The sequence below is a fragment of the Canis lupus genome, chromosome 13 (genome assembly GCF_048164855.1).
Source record: "Canis lupus baileyi chromosome 13, mCanLup2.hap1, whole genome shotgun sequence".
Lineage (NCBI taxonomy): Eukaryota > Metazoa > Chordata > Mammalia > Carnivora > Canidae > Canis > Canis lupus.
This window is the reverse complement of record NC_132850.1, coordinates 13,527,004-13,544,199: the sequence shown is the minus strand read 5'-3', so window position 1 is coordinate 13,544,199 and position 17,196 is coordinate 13,527,004. Positions and strand designations below refer to the sequence as shown.

Genomic DNA, 17,196 nt, shown 5'->3' with positions numbered 1-17,196 from the left:
TATATCACACACCTACCAACATACACACTGGCCTAGGGCCAGATTTCTTACTTTTGTAAACCACTAGAGACAAGAAAAATCATGCTAGGAAGTGTGGATGACGCTGTATGGCTCATCCTCAACATAGCACATACAAGAGAACTCCACTCAGGCCTACCTATCCATCCATCCATCCATCCATCCATCCATCCATCCATCCATCCAACCATCCACCCCTCCACACACACATGCAGTTAGTAAACACTTATTGAAAGAAATACTCATGGAAATCAGGTGTAACCTCTTTAAAAATGAAGTAAATGTGCATCCACATAAGGACTCTGCTCATGACCACACTGTCCCTGAGGCCATCACAGTGCTCCAGCTGGATATGGGGGTAGGCACAGGATGCCCATGGAATTTTGTCACTCACCTTGGCACACAAATGAAGAGGGTGTTTCCCCTGGGTGGACTCGTCCTGTGATGAATACCACCTTCTTCTCTGCCCCTTCCCGAAGGTTGTCTGTAAGAGAACATACAAAGAGATTGCTCAGGAGGACACGGAAAGCTGAGACTGGGAGTTGGTATGTGGGAGAGAGGCGCAGGGAACAGACGGCGTGCTTTACATTCATTTCTTAACTCAATGGGTTAGAATCATCAAGGCCCAGCCATTGCTGACTAATTAAACTATGTCCCGGACAACCCAATAGTAAAAGACTACATTCCTGTTGGTACAATTGATCATGTTAATATTACAATCATCTGAAGACGTCGTATCAGTGAAGACCAATCCAGATCCACTGGCTGTGACCCAAGGCAAGTTGGGGATCCTCTCTGAGTTTTGATTTGCTAATCTATAGATGTAGAGAGTACTAGTGATTAAAGCTTGTTAGCTTACATATTGCCTACCACACAGGAAACACTCAGTAAATAATGGAGGAAAGGAAGTAGCTGTTTCCATTAGTCATAGTAGCAGTTGCCATTTAATCAGTACCTTTTGTATCAGGCATATTCTATACATTATTTATAGTTCTACAGAAATATGCACATTCCTTTGACAGAGGCAGAAAGTTCAAAGTCACACAGCTAATAGGTGTGGGTCAAGCTGAGATGAGAACCCAAGCCCTCGTTTGGCTTTGACGAAGTAACAGGGACCAGATTTCTCTTTCAACTTAAACAACTAAAAAATTGGACAAACATACAAAACGACTGTTCTCAGATAGGAGGCAGTGCAGGATTAATATATGAAAAAAAAAGGGACACAAATGAAGTGTGCCCTCTGACTGCCTGGGCTCTTTGCCTGGAGGCCCATTCCAGACCAAAGAGCAGAGAGGGTATCCTTAGCAGAACATGGAAATCTCACTGAGATTAAACTTCAGAGTCTATAGCAGGTCGTAGCTGGGGGGAAATTCTATACATTTCAGAGCAGATGGAGCTCTATGGAAAAAGAATCCCACCAATGTCATGACTCCTCAAGAGTGTTTACAGGGTCCCAAGATGTGCATGGCACCTAAAAGGGTGAATCTCCATGATGTGTCATGAGAAAATGACCAGGGAACTGTGAACTGTACAGCTGTCAGGGCTCACACAGGGCCCAGAATCATTGGAATTCCCACCACCAAAGTGGTAGTCCTCACTGATCATTCAGGGCATTCAGGAGAGAACCCAGAAGGGCCATGTCTTAGTGGTGGGGCTAAGCTACTCTAGATTCATACTAACAAAATTTTAAAATCATGCAAGTATCAAACTGGACAAAAGAAGCTTCACTGTCTGCCATATAAAGTGCAACTCTCTTTAAGGAAAGGCAACAAAATCCAGACACTCAACGATGCGCAATTCACAATCTCCAGTATCCAATAAAAATCATTAGACATGCAAAGAAGTAGGAAAATATGGTCCAAAATCAGAGCCCGAGCTCTTACTGTTTCTACAGAAGTCTCATTCGTATAATAAAGTTCAGCTATGGTGCAAAGAGATTATTAGACAAAAGCAGTGGTCAAGAGTAACATTCCCAGAAGGAATGGGCAGGAGGGTACTTAGTTCCTGGCAGAGGAAGGCTGGATTGACCCAGAACAGACCCATGATCTGAAGGACATTCAGAAATCACCACTGAGAGAAGTTGGGTTAAAGAATATCGTCTATGTTAGAGGATGACCTGGAGGGAGTGGGGAGGTAGAAATAATTAACAGGCTTTTTGCTTCTGAAATGCTAGGGACAGGTTATTTTGAATGTGGTTTATGATCTTAACAATCGAAGCACCAATGTCAGAGACTAAAATAAAAAAAATGTATTAACTTTATTAAGTCTGACTCTAAAGGCTTGGGACTTGCTTGGTCTATTGGGGTGACGAGTATTGAGGTTCCTGCTTCCCTAAGACTAGGTGCTGAGAGGCAGCAAGAAGTACAATGGAGCCAAAATGAATTCCTCTTTTTTCTCCCAAAATACATTCTCAAGAACTCACCCTGCATTCAGCTCTGTGCTAGGTGCTTTAAGAAGAAAGGGAGAGAGAAGCTTATGGTTTAAAAGAGGAGTTAGACACCTGAATATCTCCTAGACTGAATATAAGCTCCTCCAGGGAGAAGCTGCAATTTTCATGGTTCTTTTTAAGGCCATTTCCAGGACCCTGTGGCATAGGTGCTCGGGAATTGGTATTGAATTAAAAAAGATTCATATAGATCATGGCTTATCTTATTTAGTCTTCATTATACCTCCGTGAAGTGGACAGTATCAACCCCATTTTATAGGTGAGGTTCACAAAAGGAAGGGACATGCCCAAGGTCACCTGGCTCTCCGCCTAGGACCCCTCTCCCTAGCCTGTCTCCTCCTGGATCGACCAGCAACAATATCAGATCACGAGTCTGCTGCATTTCCGCCTACGATGTACACAGGAGAGTTCGGCTCCATCCCTTTCTGCTTTGAAGTTGAGCCACTGCCTTCATATTTATGTTGTTTTTTTCACTTACAAAACAAAAAATGAAATGCCACCAAGCCCTTTTAAAAAACACTAACACTGACCCCATCTATCCCAGCAGTCCAGAAATGATAAATAGCATTACCAAGGCCCTCAGTGAACGCTACCTTTATGGATGTCTCCCCTGACCTGGTATCAACTCAATTGCATTCAGCATTTCTGCTGACCACGGAGAAATGCAAAATGGGCATTCTATTTGCACACTAATTTTACTGAGCCCCTGCGTCTTCATAAAATGATAACATGGGGCTAATAAAAATCAAGCATCTCGGGTGCTAATATAAGCAAATGTTGATGCAGGCAGGTAACAAATTGCTTTGTCATTTAGGAGGCCGTAAAAGAGCATTATAATCATCTTTAGGCAAAATGGATGGGTCGCCTTTGCTTAGCTTTTAGCTTTCATTTGCAAAATCAATTTAAGGTAATGTAGCAGCTCTGAGGTGGTGTGACACGGGACACCCCCTCCCTTCTGTCACCGAATCTCCAGACTCGTGCAAAGCCAATTAAACATATTCTTGGAGGAGGCAGCGGGGATGATGGAGGAAGTATGCTTGAACAAAGCCAGAGTGGAAAGCAGCTGAACAATGAGACCAAAACAACCCGCAAGAGGTGATGAAACTGAAGGTTCATTGAGGGTGACACGCTCAAGGGTACAAGGACACGCTCACTGGGGATGGGATAGCCACACCAGGCCCTCAGTTGACAGGTGTTTGAAGCCCAATGTGCTTTGTGTAGCATCACAACACACATGTGCATGCACGTGCATGCATACACACACACCCCTTGGCTGTCATATCCCTCTATCGTCCACTCTTTCCTTAGTTCTAAAATATTTATCAAACACCTATTGGGTAGCCAGTTGTTACCCATTATTATCTTCATTTTACAGAAAAGCAAGGCCAAGAGACATTAAGTGACTTGTCTTAGTTCTCACAGCCCAGGGTTGGCAAAGGCCCCACCGGGGCAGCAGCCTGACTCACCTGTCTCCTTGAATCCCACACCACTCTGCTTCTGGGGAAGGAGGACAAAAATGGTGGCCAGTTACAACAGCAACCAAGTACTATTTATTCAGTACTTACTCTGTGTCAGGCACTTTACACGTGTGACCTTAGTTAATTTTCATAGTGACCCAATGTAACGTCTACTATTCCTACCCTCATTTTACAGAATAGGAAATTGAGGTCTAGAAAGGTGATGAGTGAACTCATGTATAAGTAGCCTGTGGGGCCTGGATGAAACCCCAGGTCTTTATGAATCTCGAATGTATGCTCTTAACACGTGTTGGAGATTAAATAAAGTCCATGGGGTGGTTTCAAAAACACATCCACAAAATCTTTGTGAATCTCCTCCTCGGTGGAGAGGAACCCACTTCCCTTCGCTGTGGGCTGGACAGACAGGCTTGCTCTAGCAAATAGAATACCTTGGGGGTGGAGGCATGTTATTTTTTTGAGATTAGGTTATAAAAAGACTGTGGCTTTCATCTTGGTTGCTGTCTCTCTCTCTTTCATCGTCCGCACTGAGGAATCCAGCTGCTATAATGGGACACTCAGGTAGCCTGTGGAGAGGCCCATCTGGTGAGGAACCAAAGTACCAGGAACAGAGGCCAGCCAAGCCACGCGAGCACGCTTGGAAGGGTACCCTCCTGTTCCAGGCGACTGCAGCCCTGGCCCCCTGCCTTCCTCCAACCTCCTGAGAGAGCCGCCCAGAGGAGTTGCTCCTGCACTCCAGGCCCACAGAAACTGGGAGATTGTAAGTTGGTTTTCTAAGACGCTGAGTTCTAGAGTAAGTTGTCAGGCAGCCAGAGACAAATAATCCCCCTGGAGATGGCTAAAGAAATTCTGCATCTTACCTCCTGATGCCCCAACCTGAGTAAGACCAGGGCCATAACCGTGGTGTCAATGTGGAAGGAGAGCCTTAATCGATCAGGTCAGTTATGAGTGGACCTGTGGTTGGAGCTGCTACAAGATGCCAAGAAGCCCCAGAGAGCACTAGCTGGGCCCTCTGAGGACAAAAGTCTCCCAGAAGTTCACATGGCCAGTTCAGGTTCCCTATCTATATCCCTGTCCCTATCCCTGACAGTAATTCTGACAACAACTTGTCACAGGGAGTGAGTGTGGAGGAGGGAGGGGTGCGAGCTGGGAGGGGAATGTGCAATGTTACAACAGGAAAAAGATTCCCCCCCCCACCCCGAATGCAAGCCTTTGTCATTTTCTAGACTTCATGGTCCCAGAAGGCCATCATAAAGTCAAGAAAATACCTTCCTACTGGTTTCCAAACCAGGCCGGCTGCCTTGTTTTCTCTAACACTCCAGGGCCCAGGCGGGTCCACGCAACTGCTAAGGTGCAGAAATAGAAATCCACGGTTAGCTGCCTGTGCCCGAGGGCCCACCCAGGACTAGAGCGGCCTTGTCACTGGTCTCCCCATGCTGGCACGTCCTTGCCTCCATTCTTTGGCTCTGGCCACACCGAAGTGCTCTTCCTGCAGCCATATGGGAGCATCCCACTCTCCCAGCTCCGACCCTGTCCTCCAGGCCAGCGCAGCCTCCTCTGTGTGGCTCCCCTCATCTGTCGGGGCTGGTGGCCGCTCATCCCTCGGGCCCCTTCCCCAGCCTCGGCCACCTCCGGGCAGCGACGTAAGCACGAATGGTCTCCCCGACCTCCACGCCACCTGGCACGCCAGCCCCCACTCGTCTGTCTGTCTGGCTTGCTCCTACTCAGTCTTCCAGACTCTGCTCAGATGTGCCTCCTTTGAGGAGCGAGAGTGGGCACTATGCTGTATCCAGGACTTGTTCTGGGCCACCCCTGGTGTTCGTGTTGTGCTATATTTGATCTCCTCAGCACAACCCTTTTGACTTCCTTCTAGAATAGAATATGGCACGTTGGAGGGGCAGGTGAGGATATCGCTCCACTGTTGATACTGACCATGATGAGGGAACAGGAGCTGGGGATGATAGTGAGAACGCCCTCAAAGAGCAGAATTGTCTTGTACATACATTTATGAGAAAGTGGTGTTTAGGAGGCATCGCCGGGGCTTTCTTGGAGGCCCTGGAGAACCCGTGAATGCATCTGGGTAGAGAGAGGACCTGATGAAGCCAAGCTGACGAGGGTGGATCCAACAGGAGGGGAGGGTTGGATGCAGGACACTGAGAAAGCCACTGGTCCCTGTGTTTCTTCTGTCCCCTGAGGGGGTCCCGGCCTCTGGCTTCCCAAGCAGATGGACCAGGGCTCACATCCAGGCCCCACAGATTATGGTCCATGAGGCCTCCAGGAAATTACATACACATTCTGAGCCTCGGTTCCCTGTGAGATGAGAATAATAATCCCTAGCTCACAAGATAAACCTCAAGCAAGAGACTTTAAGTCCCTACCCTATGGCTTTGCCTATAATAGCAGGTCCCATTTATTGAGAGAAAAACCACAAGAATAGGGTTTCTCAGCGCTATGAACATTTTCAGCAGGGCAACTCCTTGTGTGGGGCCCTGTGCTGTGCACTGTACAGTGCGTCTCTAGTCCCTGCCCACTAGATGCCAGGAGCACGCCTCTCCCCACTTGTGACTATCAAAAATAGCTTCACACATCACTAAATGTCCAATGTCTTCTTGGAGGCAAAATAGCCCCTGGTTTGAATATTTTATAAGCCTCTATAAGAATATTTCACCTTATTCAGATTGGCCTTGTCACTATCTTCCCAAGGAAACTTTATATCTCTTAGACTTTCTATCTTTTCCCCAACTCCTCCGAAAAGTCTTCCCAGATCCCTCCAAGATCACAGTGCCTTCCCCCTCCTGCCTCTGACCTCGCAGAGTTCATCTGGATCCCTCAGCAGGTCTTAAGTCAGGTGCTACCTCGCAGAGGCAGGACCAAAAGCCACAACTTGGATCGGTCCTGCCCAATGCCAGGAGCTGCTCTTCCGGGCCTCGGGGCCTTGGTAAGAAAACATGGTGTGGGCAACCTGTCAGTCCTTCCACCCCCTAGACCCTCGGCCCTCTGGGTCACATTCCCTCAGCTTCGTGCAGCTCTCCCGCAGCCTAAACTCTCGTAATTGCGTGATAGACTCATGCCTGCTCCAGGGCTGGGACTGAATCTCTACCCTCGATGAGATGGAAGATGAGAACAGGGATTACTGTTGAGAGAGAGGATGGAGCTCATGACAGAGAAGCGCTCCTGATGAGAAGTGAAACGTTATTTCTGGAATTTCAGGCCTTTGGGAAAAGGAGCCTCTCTGGATCACCTCCTATGTCTAGAGCATATTAAAACCACTCTTTTGGCTTTAAAAAGCAGTCAGAAGGCCTCTGACTCACAGGAAGCTCACAGAGACCATCAGAACTACAGAGCCTGGGGGGGGGGGGGGGTCACTGATAGAACATCCTCACTGTGAAGATGAAGGGAGAGGCCCAGAAAGGACAAGTGACTTGCCCCCAGCCCACAGGGCTAGAGATTGGTTGAGCCAGGTCGGGAATCCAGGGCATGGGACTCTGTCCACACAGCCTCCTCTCGTGACACAGGGCTGCCTTCAGCAACGTCCCTTCGACTGGCACCTGGAAACGGCCTGGTGGGTGCCTGACAGGGGAGTGAAGGAAAGCCGAAGAGCTAGGGGCCTAAATACAGAATGTGAGGGCCAGCTGTCACCTTGATGGTCACCGTGACAGCGCTCCACCCGGTCGCCCCTGCTGGGCTAGGAAGTTTATAGAGCCTCCTTGCTTGGGGCTGGCACTCCAGGCCCTGGAGGAGGTACACTTGCAAGCTTTGGGAATAGGGGGGCGGCAGGAGGGACCTTCCTGCTGCCATCTGTCTTGATCCCACCACCCTCCCAGCACCTCCAGAGAGTCAGAACTGGAGCTGCCCTCTCTGAATTCCTGCTGAGGTGGGGTCTACTGGGAAACAGAAGGGAGACTGAGACTCCCGCGGGAGCTTTACTGTGAACTGCTCTCCGGGACACTTGTGAGAGGTGGGAGTTATGTGGGATTGGGACCATCTCTGTGGGGACTTGAATGGATCCCATGGGGAGCTCCAGGCCAGGAGGGCCCTCCACGGTTGTTCTAGGAGGTAATGGGGCTGCCTCTGGGTCTTGCATTGACTGCTTACTGGATGCGGGCTGCCTCCAGGGCAGGGCTGTAACCTCAGGCAAGGCAGCTTCCCTTGGCTGAGGGTAAGTTTCTGGAAGGAAATCAGATGTGAGTCGATGTCCGCCACCGCCACTCGCGGAAAGTGAGAGGCTTGGTCCTGAAGGGGAGTCGGGTGGTGCGCAGTATCTGCTATACCAGCCTTTGGCTGAAGTAGCTGAGGAGAACAGGGCCCACCCGAGGCCCCCAAAACAGGAAGGCCAAGGATCTTTTTCTTTTTTAATGCAATTCTATATATGTACGTCCTAACACTGACCAAATGCCAAACTTGGGGCTGGCCCCTGAGGACATGGAGATGAACCAGACGCTGTTCAGGAGCTCAAAGACTATGGAGAAGAGAGCTCAAGCCTGGTATGGCAGTTTGAATTTAAACTTAAATTCTAGAGTCAAACAGGAGGGGTAAAGCCAAGCTCTGCTGCACATGGCATTGAGCTCCGAGATCATTCATTTCTTCCTCTGCAAAATGAGGATCATGATTCTGACAAGGGATCTTGTAAGAATGAACTGAGGTAATGCACTGGGTCTATGCACCTGACCTGACGCACATGGCCTGTGTTCAAAGGATGGTAACTAACGGGGGCGCCTGGGTGGCTCAGTCAGTTAAGCGTCCAACTCTTGGTTTCGGCTCAGGGACGTGACATTGAGCCCCATATTGAGCCCCAAGTCCAGCGTCAAGTCCTGCCCGCATCAGACTCCACACTCAGCAGGAAGCTGGCTTGAGACTTTTCTCCCTCTCCCTCTGCACCCCCTCCCCGCCCAAAAAAGAATAAATCAATTTTTTAAAATGGTAACTTACAGACACTTAGAGGTCACTTGGTCCAACTACCTGATTTTACAGATGCAGACACTGAGGTCAGTAGACTCCATGACTGTCTTTTTCACTATTTGCATTCCCAGGACATCGCACACAGAAGGTGCTCGATAAATGCTCCTGGCCTAGTTGTAGAGCCCTCGTTGCTCTTTGGTAGAATGAGCTTTGGGGGCTAGAACCAGTGCCCAGGCTTTCCCCAACACGGGCTCTGCCTTTTATCTCTCTGAGCCTCCAGAAATTCCTCACCACATCGGGTTTCAGCTTATTAGCAAATGCAAATTGAATTACGTGGTGCCCTTTTGCAACAAGGACAACAAAAACAGTTTCCCCAGGAAAAGAGGGCGAGAAGAGGTGAAAGCTGGGATGAAAGTCGAAGACAATACATTCTAATCAAACTTGATAAATATGTAAATTAAAGCAGCTAAACAGTTGGCTTTGACAAATGACTTGTCGGTAATGGATTTTTCCAGCGCGAAGGCGAGAGTTCAGCTCGCGGGCCGGCTGCGGAAGGCTGCGGGAGCACCTGCTGGCTGCCAGGCGAAGCCACTGAGGGGACAATCCCGTGCCCAGAGGAAGGAGCTGAAGGGGCAGGAAGGGGGGCAGGGGGGGAGCACTCCCGAACGCACAGGCTGTGTCCTGAGGAGCCCACAGATTCGCTCCCTCCAGCCCTCCCATCGCCGCCTGGCGCTCTCAGCAACTCAGGAGCTAGTGCCTTTCAGTGTTTTCTCCCCTCACAGGACCTGACACGGTGGTGGTGCTCAGAATAGAGATTTCCTGGGACGCCTGGGTGGCTCAGCAGTTGGGCGTCTGCCTTCGGCTCAGGTTGTGATCCTGGGGTCCTGGGTTCGAATCCCGCATTGGGCTCCCTGCAGGAAGCCTGCTTCTCCCTCTGCCTGTGTCTCTGCCTCTCTGTGTCTCTCATGAATAAATAGATAAAAATCTTTTAAAAATTAAAAAAAAAATAGAAAAGAGATTTCCTTAGCTTGCTACATAGTTCCAAACGGTCCCCTTCCTAGGCCCACTCTCATCTCTGTTTTTCCTTCTGTAGAATTAGCTGTTGGATATTCCCAGATATGGAATGCAAGAAAAAAATTGAGCTGTTAGCTCAGCTGAAGGCCCGTATAGCACGGAGCAAAAAGGAGCCCAGGGACTGCAGGTTGTCTGCAAAATGCAAGACCGTGGTCATCGTAAGCACCGGATGTGTGTGGCGGTGGGTGTTACTTAGCAGGAGATAGCCAGAATAATTGCTATGAAACTGATGATTCTAGCAGATTTTTAAACAATAGTCAGGTGAGAAGTGGTTAAAAAGGAATGTGTTTTGAGCAGTTTCTGTGTGCCAGGTACTTTTCACACAGTATGATCCAGGTCTCGCTGGACCTGGGGAGAACTGTCTCATTTTCCTCCTACCACAGACAAGACATCTGAGGTGAAGTGCCTTGCCCAGGGCCACCCAACAAGCAAGAGTCACAGGTGGAATTTCTATCTGCTTCTATCCCCTGAGACCGGTCTTTCTTCTGACACCCCCCCAAAGGAAGCCTCATTCCTGAGTTACACCCGATGAAAGACGCTACTGTGGGTGTACAGGAGTGCAGGCCCGTACACACATCTGCTTCTGGCTTAAACTCCTACAAACTCCCGAGTTTCTGTACAAAGTCATCAGAATTGAGGTACGAAGAGAAATTCAAGGTGAATGGTTTGCAGGCTTGGAAAGACACTATTAATACAATTTCCTCAAACAGAGAACCACTATTTATGAGTGCTCAAAGTAGCTTCAGGAAAAGAGTTTCCTGGTAGGGCAGGGAGTAATGTGATCCATGCCCAGAGCTGAAGATCCATCTTGCCCAATGCTGGAGGAATTCAGATTTGAAGAGTGTTCTTTCTTTCCTATTGAGATCTTCATTGACTTGTATAAAAATACCACTCTCAATCTCAAATCCCCACTGGCATCTTTATATAAGCACCGAAAATGCTACTGGGCTTTGGAGATTTCATTTAATGAAGGAAAAGTATTTCTATTAAAGAGTGTGATTTTTTTTTTTTCTCTCTCTCTCTCAACACAACATCTTCAGATGAGCCAGGGAAGCTGGATTGTTCTGGACTCTGAGAAAACAAACTCACCCATGGCTCACCCATGACGTGGTTACACACACTGCAGAGTGACAACAGCCAAGGGAGGCAAGGAAGGGTGGGTGATGAGGGGGAGATGAGGGCAATCATGACAGATGAACTCCCACGAGCCTGCGCCCGCACAGTGTAGGAAGCACTTGGGCTGTCACGGGGAGGAGAGTGCTATTGCCACCACTCAAGCTCAGTCCCCCATCTGTATCATCTGAACAGCAGCGCCCCCTCCCATCCTCTCCTGGGGCCTGTAATCCCTTCTCGGGCAGGGACCCCACTCTCCTGCTTCAGGTCTGGTCCTAGAGCAGCTCTCGTCCACTAGAAGTGAACCCAAGCTGCTGACTCTGGCCTGCTTGTCCCCTGCTCCCCCCACCCTCCTTCTCACCCCTCCCTCACCTGCCCACCCACTCCATCCCATGGGGGTTCTTTCCAACTTCTCTGCCCCATCTGGGGGGCTCCCCTGGCCTCTACGGGTCTGGCTCCTCACCACATAGGTCTCTGCTTCCCACGTGCATAGTAGCCCCATGACCACAGGAGCTTGATCTTACTAAGGGCTGTGGGCCCAGGTCTAAGGTGGCACCCGGCAGACATACATGTGGACTGCGTGACAGATACAGCTGACGGGGATGGAGGGGTGCGCGCTGGGGAAGGGGAGGGCCTTCAGAATAGGACTGGAGATGTGGCCGAGGTCCACTGATTATCTGAGGTCAAACAGCCGGGGACTGGTGAGGACAGGCCGGATCCCTGGGGGATGCACATTAGGGCTGTGGGGCTTCTCCACCACTCCCAGAGCGGGGGGGCCCTTAGGGAAGGCCGTGTGGTCCTGGGAAGGCCAGGTCCCGGCTGGGTGCCTCGGTCTCCTCACCCAAACAGGGGAATCACACCATCATCACCGTGTTTCTGGGTAGCTGTGAGGCCTGGAGGAGTTAAAACAAAGCACCAGGAATAGTCCTTGTCACGTGATAAGGCCTCACCTCAACGTTTGCTATTCTTGGACATTCAGCAAGTGTTGCTCAGGCTCCCCGTCACCCCCTGGCCCTGGGGAGCCCTCGGCCCCGCCAGGCAGTGGGGTCGGGGGCACCCTCTGCTCTTTCCCCTCCTCGCCCCTGCCCTGTTCCAGGGATGGCCCACCTGCATGGTAGGACTTTCCTTTGCTTCCCGTCCCCGCCTGTCCTCCCTGGTGGCTGAGCTGGGGGGCAGAAGCCTTGTCCTGTTCAACTCCCCCTGGCATTCGTTTGTCTGCCTGACACAGAGAAGGGCATGTGGACATGGTTATTTTAATGCAAAAAGTTGTGAAATGACTGCATGTAAATGTAAAACGCTCCCGAAATTAGCAGGTACCTTGGGGAGCGGCCCCCAGCCCGTGCAGTCTGACCCGCTCTGTCCTGTGCTCCTAGTGGTTCCTTAGTGGCCCCGCTCCCCTCGGGGCCCACCCGAGCCCATCTCTCCCCCAACCCTGTCCCTAACCCCCCTCACCAGAGGTCTCACCAGGGAGAGGGAAGTTCAGGGGGCGAGGGGAGGCAGCCTGGAACGTCTCCTTGGCACCTTATTCGGCATTGTTTTTTAAAAAGGCTGAAGGTGGGATCCCTGGGTGGCTCAGCGGTTTAGCCCCTGCCTTCGGCCCAGGGCGTGATCCTGGGGTCCCGGGATCGAGTCCCGTATCGGGCTCCCTGCATGGAGCCTGCTTCTCCCTCTGCCTGTGTCTCTGCCTCTCTCTCTGTCTCTGTGTGTGTCTCTCATGAACAAATAAATAAATAAAATCTTAAAAAAATAAAAATAAAAAGGCTGAAGGTGTAATGGTTTGTTTCCTGGGCTGTGTCAGATTGTCCCCATACCAAAAACATTGTGTCAGAGCAGCTGCATCAGCGTGGCTGAAACAAAAGGACTGTGTCAAAGCGATACGAACTCTGCAAGGAAGCCACCTGGCATGAGCGGCCCCGATCATGGATTTAAAAACATACACCATCCTACGTGGCTTAGCAAGCAACCCGCGGCACTGAACACCAACTCTCCCTGTGGTAATTCCTTTCTGTTCCAGTGAGGATGTTTCCACCACCCTAAGGATCAGGGAAGTTCAGGATGGGGCCTGACGCCCCACGCAGGCCACAGAACAGAGATGGCTAGAGCGGAGTATGGCCTAGTTAACCTCCCCCACGCTGCAGCCAAGACACCGAGAGAGAGACAGTGACTTGATCAAGGTCTCACAGTCAACTGGATTTTCACAGGTTAGATCAGAACCATGGGATCCATTCCCACACAACCTCCCCACGCTCTGCACGGGCTTCTGGGCCACAGCGTCACCCCCGGACTCGTGCACACACGCAACAGAAGGGACAGCCGCTGACAGAGCTCGGCTGACGCTCTAACTGCCCAAGTCCTCGGCACGCTGCTTGAAAACTGGATCGGCCAAGTTCTCGATAAAAGAAGCTTTAGTGCCCAACCAGGCAGCTTGCCAACATGCCTTTAGCCGGGCAGCCCGCTGGAGCAGCAGGGCCTCCTGGGCCCCGGCCAGCCAGGGGGATGGTGAACCTCTGCAGCGCGGGGCGCAAGCGCGGAGCTCACTCTCTGCCTCTATTTCCATAATTGGTATTTCTGCAGCTGCTACAAAATAAACCTGTGCTAACCTGAGTCAGGAAACGTTCTAGCCCCGCTGTCTTCATGGCTCCGTGGCTTGGACTGAATGGAGTCTGTCCTGAATAAAACAGCATCAAAACTTTAGTTACAAGAACATATTTCCAGGGGGTGTGTTTACAGAGTGGCGACTCCCAGGCTAAGGCTTCTAGGATAAACCTGGACCCTGGACAGAAACGCGGCCTCCGGTGATCCCTGGGGCACCTGGACTGGAGCCCGGCTGAGCTGGGTTTGCAGCTGAGTGACACGGGGAAGCTGCGGAAGTGCCCTCGCCTCAAAGGCCCAGCGAGGAGAGGGATGGAAACCACAGGGGCCCCCCAAGGTGGCCTCTGGCGTTGAGGGTTTCAGAAGCCGCGGCCCCACCGTGGGGCTGCCCCGCGCACCTGGGAAGGCACGGGCCTCAGGTGCTGAGCGCTGGAGGAGGTCGCAGCATGGGGTGGGTGACCCCACCGCCATCGGGGCGTGTGACCCTGGGCGAGCCGCTTCCCCCACCTGTGCCTCCTCCAGCCCTCACGGCTATCAAACGGGGACCACGGTGGGCTATCTTGTTGCACCCTGCGGGGTAAATGAGCTGGGCACTCGGAAAGCACTTAGTACGGGGTCTGGCACCCAGTGAATCGTATCAATATGCGTCTGTTCAATAAAGTGAGTGCCGACGAGTGACCGGGTTCAGGTGCTCGGACACCAGGGTGGCAGGGAGATCACCTGCAATTTCCAGGACGAAGAGGCTTGCCTTGTGAGAGCTAGTCCGCCGGCACAGAGTGAGGGGGACCGGGACCCCCAGGCCGAGGCTGCTGACTGCCTGCCACTGACCACTTCCCGGGGAAGCAGGGTGGCAGCGGGCACGGGCTGACGCACCTCCGGAGCTCTGAGGGCTGTGGCAGGCCTGGCCTCTCCCTGCCTCCGTCCAGGGGGAGGGCAGCCTGACAGCCCTGACATGTGAGGCTGCTCCCTACAGCCAGGGCCACGCGGGGGTGACCTCATGGCGGGGCTGACCTCACGGTGGGGATGACCTCACGGTGGGGATGACCTCACAGTGGGGGTGATCTCATGGTGTGGGTGACTTCACAGCGGGGGTGACCTCATGGTGGGGTGACCTCACGGTGTGGGTGATATCACGGTGGGGGTGACCTCACGGTGGGGGTGTCCTTACAGTGGGGGTGACCTCATGGTGCGGGTGACCTCACGGCGGGGGTGACCTCACGGTGGGGGTGTCCTTACGGTGGGGGTGACCTCATGGTGCGGGTGACATCACGGTAGGGGTGACCTCACGGCGGGGGTGACCTCACAGCACGGGTGACCTCATGGTGTGGGTGACCTCACAGTGGCGGTGACCTCACGGTGCGGGTGACCTCACGGTGCAGGTGACTACACTGGGGGGTGACTACACTGGGGGGTGATCACAGTGGGGAGGTGACTAGACAGGGGCTGACTACCCTGGGGGTGTCTGCACCTGGGCTGCATCCCTGGGGCCCGCCCTTGCCCCTCCCTTGGACCCTGCCCTCTGGCCGCACCCCCGTGCCCCCACTGCCCTGCAGATGGTACCCAGCCCCCCAGGGCGCTTGCCCCTCACCCCAGCTGCTGAGGAGGCCCGGCCTCCGGGGACCAAATTGGCTCCACAGCCCCCAGCTCACCACTCCACAGCCTGGGGGTGCCAGCCGTCAGGAGCGCCCCAGTCCCTTGGGCTCACATGGCTGTGCCTGCCCTGTGTGAGCACGGAGCCCCCGGGGTGGCGAGACCGTGCGGTCACGGGCTGCTCCCCAGAAACTTCACATCTAGTAGCAGGTGACATGACGAAAGGGAAAGCACGTTCGCCAGGGAGGCCTGAGGGCTGAGAGGAGGACAGTCCAGCAACCCGGAGGGTTCGAGAGAGGGGGGCGTGGGCGCTGGACCCGAGAGGCGGCCCTGGACAGACACGCGGGCGCCCCGGGCCAGCGCCCTCTCTCTCCGAGCTCGGGGCCGCCGCGATCACCGCCCCGCCGCGGGCCGAGCGCAGGGCCGGGGTTCCCGTCTGTCCTCGCCCCCTCCCGGGCCGGGTCATCGGAGGTGGGCACGGGGCCGCTCTGCTCGGGGGCCGGGGAGCGGGACCGGCCACCCTTCGCTGGGCCTCGAGGCCTCGCCTTCTGGCGCCAGCCTAACCCGAGTCCCGGGAAGAAGGCGAGCCAGGCGGGCTGGGCTTCAAGGGCGCTGACGCCGCAGTGACCGGCTGGCAAACGTCCGCTCGGGGCCCGTGTCCTGGGAAGGCCCGAGTCTCCGATGCTGATCCCCACGGTGCCCGTCAGAGCCCTTCTCTTTAATGCCGAGTGGACGAGCTCCGGACAGCTATTTGCATTTTCAATTCTAGAAATCGTTAATATTTTAAAACTGCTGGCCCTGCGGCTTATTGACACACTGACATCTCCCACCTACCTGCTCCTGGGAAAGGGCAATTCTGTATTTGAGAAATATTCGAACACGGGGCCATTTCCCAACTTTTGTTCAGATTCTGCTTTGGAATCCCTGCTCTCGGGACCGACAGCCGTCGGGGAGACGCTTCCGACTGCGGACCGCGAGCCCTCCAGGGCCGCGGGCTGAGGGGGGCGCCCGGGACCCCCCTGCAGGCACAGGCCAGGCTCCGAGGAGGGCTTCGGATTCCAGAAAACAGTTCTGCAGCTACTGGGAGCACACGAGACACTCGGGAGACCTGTGCTTAGAGCAGCCCCTTCAGTCACTGTCAGCTGCCATGACACGAGGTTGAGGTCACGCTCCGGGTCCTTGAGTCAGGCAGGCCTGGGTTCGAATCCCAGTTCTGACAGCCCTCGTGGGGCGGCGATCGCCAGAGTGAACGGTTTCCTCGGCTCCTTAGTCTCGGTGTCGGGGTCCCCGATGGCTGGCTCACTGCCTGCTCTGGGGGCACCTCCTGTGAGCCCTGCCTCCCCCACGCCCTGCCGCTCCCCGTTCCCGCCTGCCTGGGGCCTCGCACCGTCCTCGGCCCACCTCGGCCCACCGTAAGGCCGCGGCCCAGCTTTGGCCAACGCGCTCAGAAACCGACACCAGCCGCACCGGGTCTCTGGAGGACGTGCTTGCCAGGGATCTCTCGCCTGCGCACATCAATATAAAAATGACACAGCTATAATTTGCTTTCAGATTCAAACTGGGAAGGTGACCTTTGACCCTGTCAAAAAATGAGAACAAATTAAATTGAAACACAAAGTCATTTCCGTTGTTTCAGGCCTCTGGATTTCTAATTAACGTGCAGCCCAACTCTGAGGGCCGCAAGGGGGTCTGTGAAGGGGCGTCCGATACCTTGCACGCCCAGCAGAGCTCCGCAGAGCACCTGGCGTCCATTTGTTTTCCTTTCCTGGAACACATTGTGCTTCTTGTGGTCACATAGGTCCATGGACAAGAGCAGTTCCGGGTGTTTGGAAAAAAAGAAATTGCTAGAAGCTGACCTTGTACAAAAAAACACACAAGGAATCGGCCCTCAACACAATCACTCACCTGCCCTGTCCCGGAGGGGAAGTCAGAAATGCAGGTGGGATGGCGATGGGGTGGGGGGTGGCCTTGCAGAGAGGGGAGGTCCTT

General features: G+C 53.1%; 1 protein-coding gene across 14 annotated transcripts in view; it reads right to left on the bottom strand.

Moving 5' to 3' along the window:
* The window catches only part of LOC140602551 (BEN domain-containing protein 5), a 1,370,322-nt gene that overhangs the window by 125,994 nt on the left and 1,227,132 nt on the right, over positions 1–17,196 (bottom strand). For all 14 annotated transcript variants that reach the window (XM_072772197.1, XM_072772199.1, XM_072772202.1 and 11 more), the window contains one exon: positions 413–502. In XM_072772197.1, the coding sequence (XP_072628298.1) occupies positions 413–502 (90 nt within the window). The remainder of the gene's footprint in view (positions 1–412; positions 503–17,196) is intronic.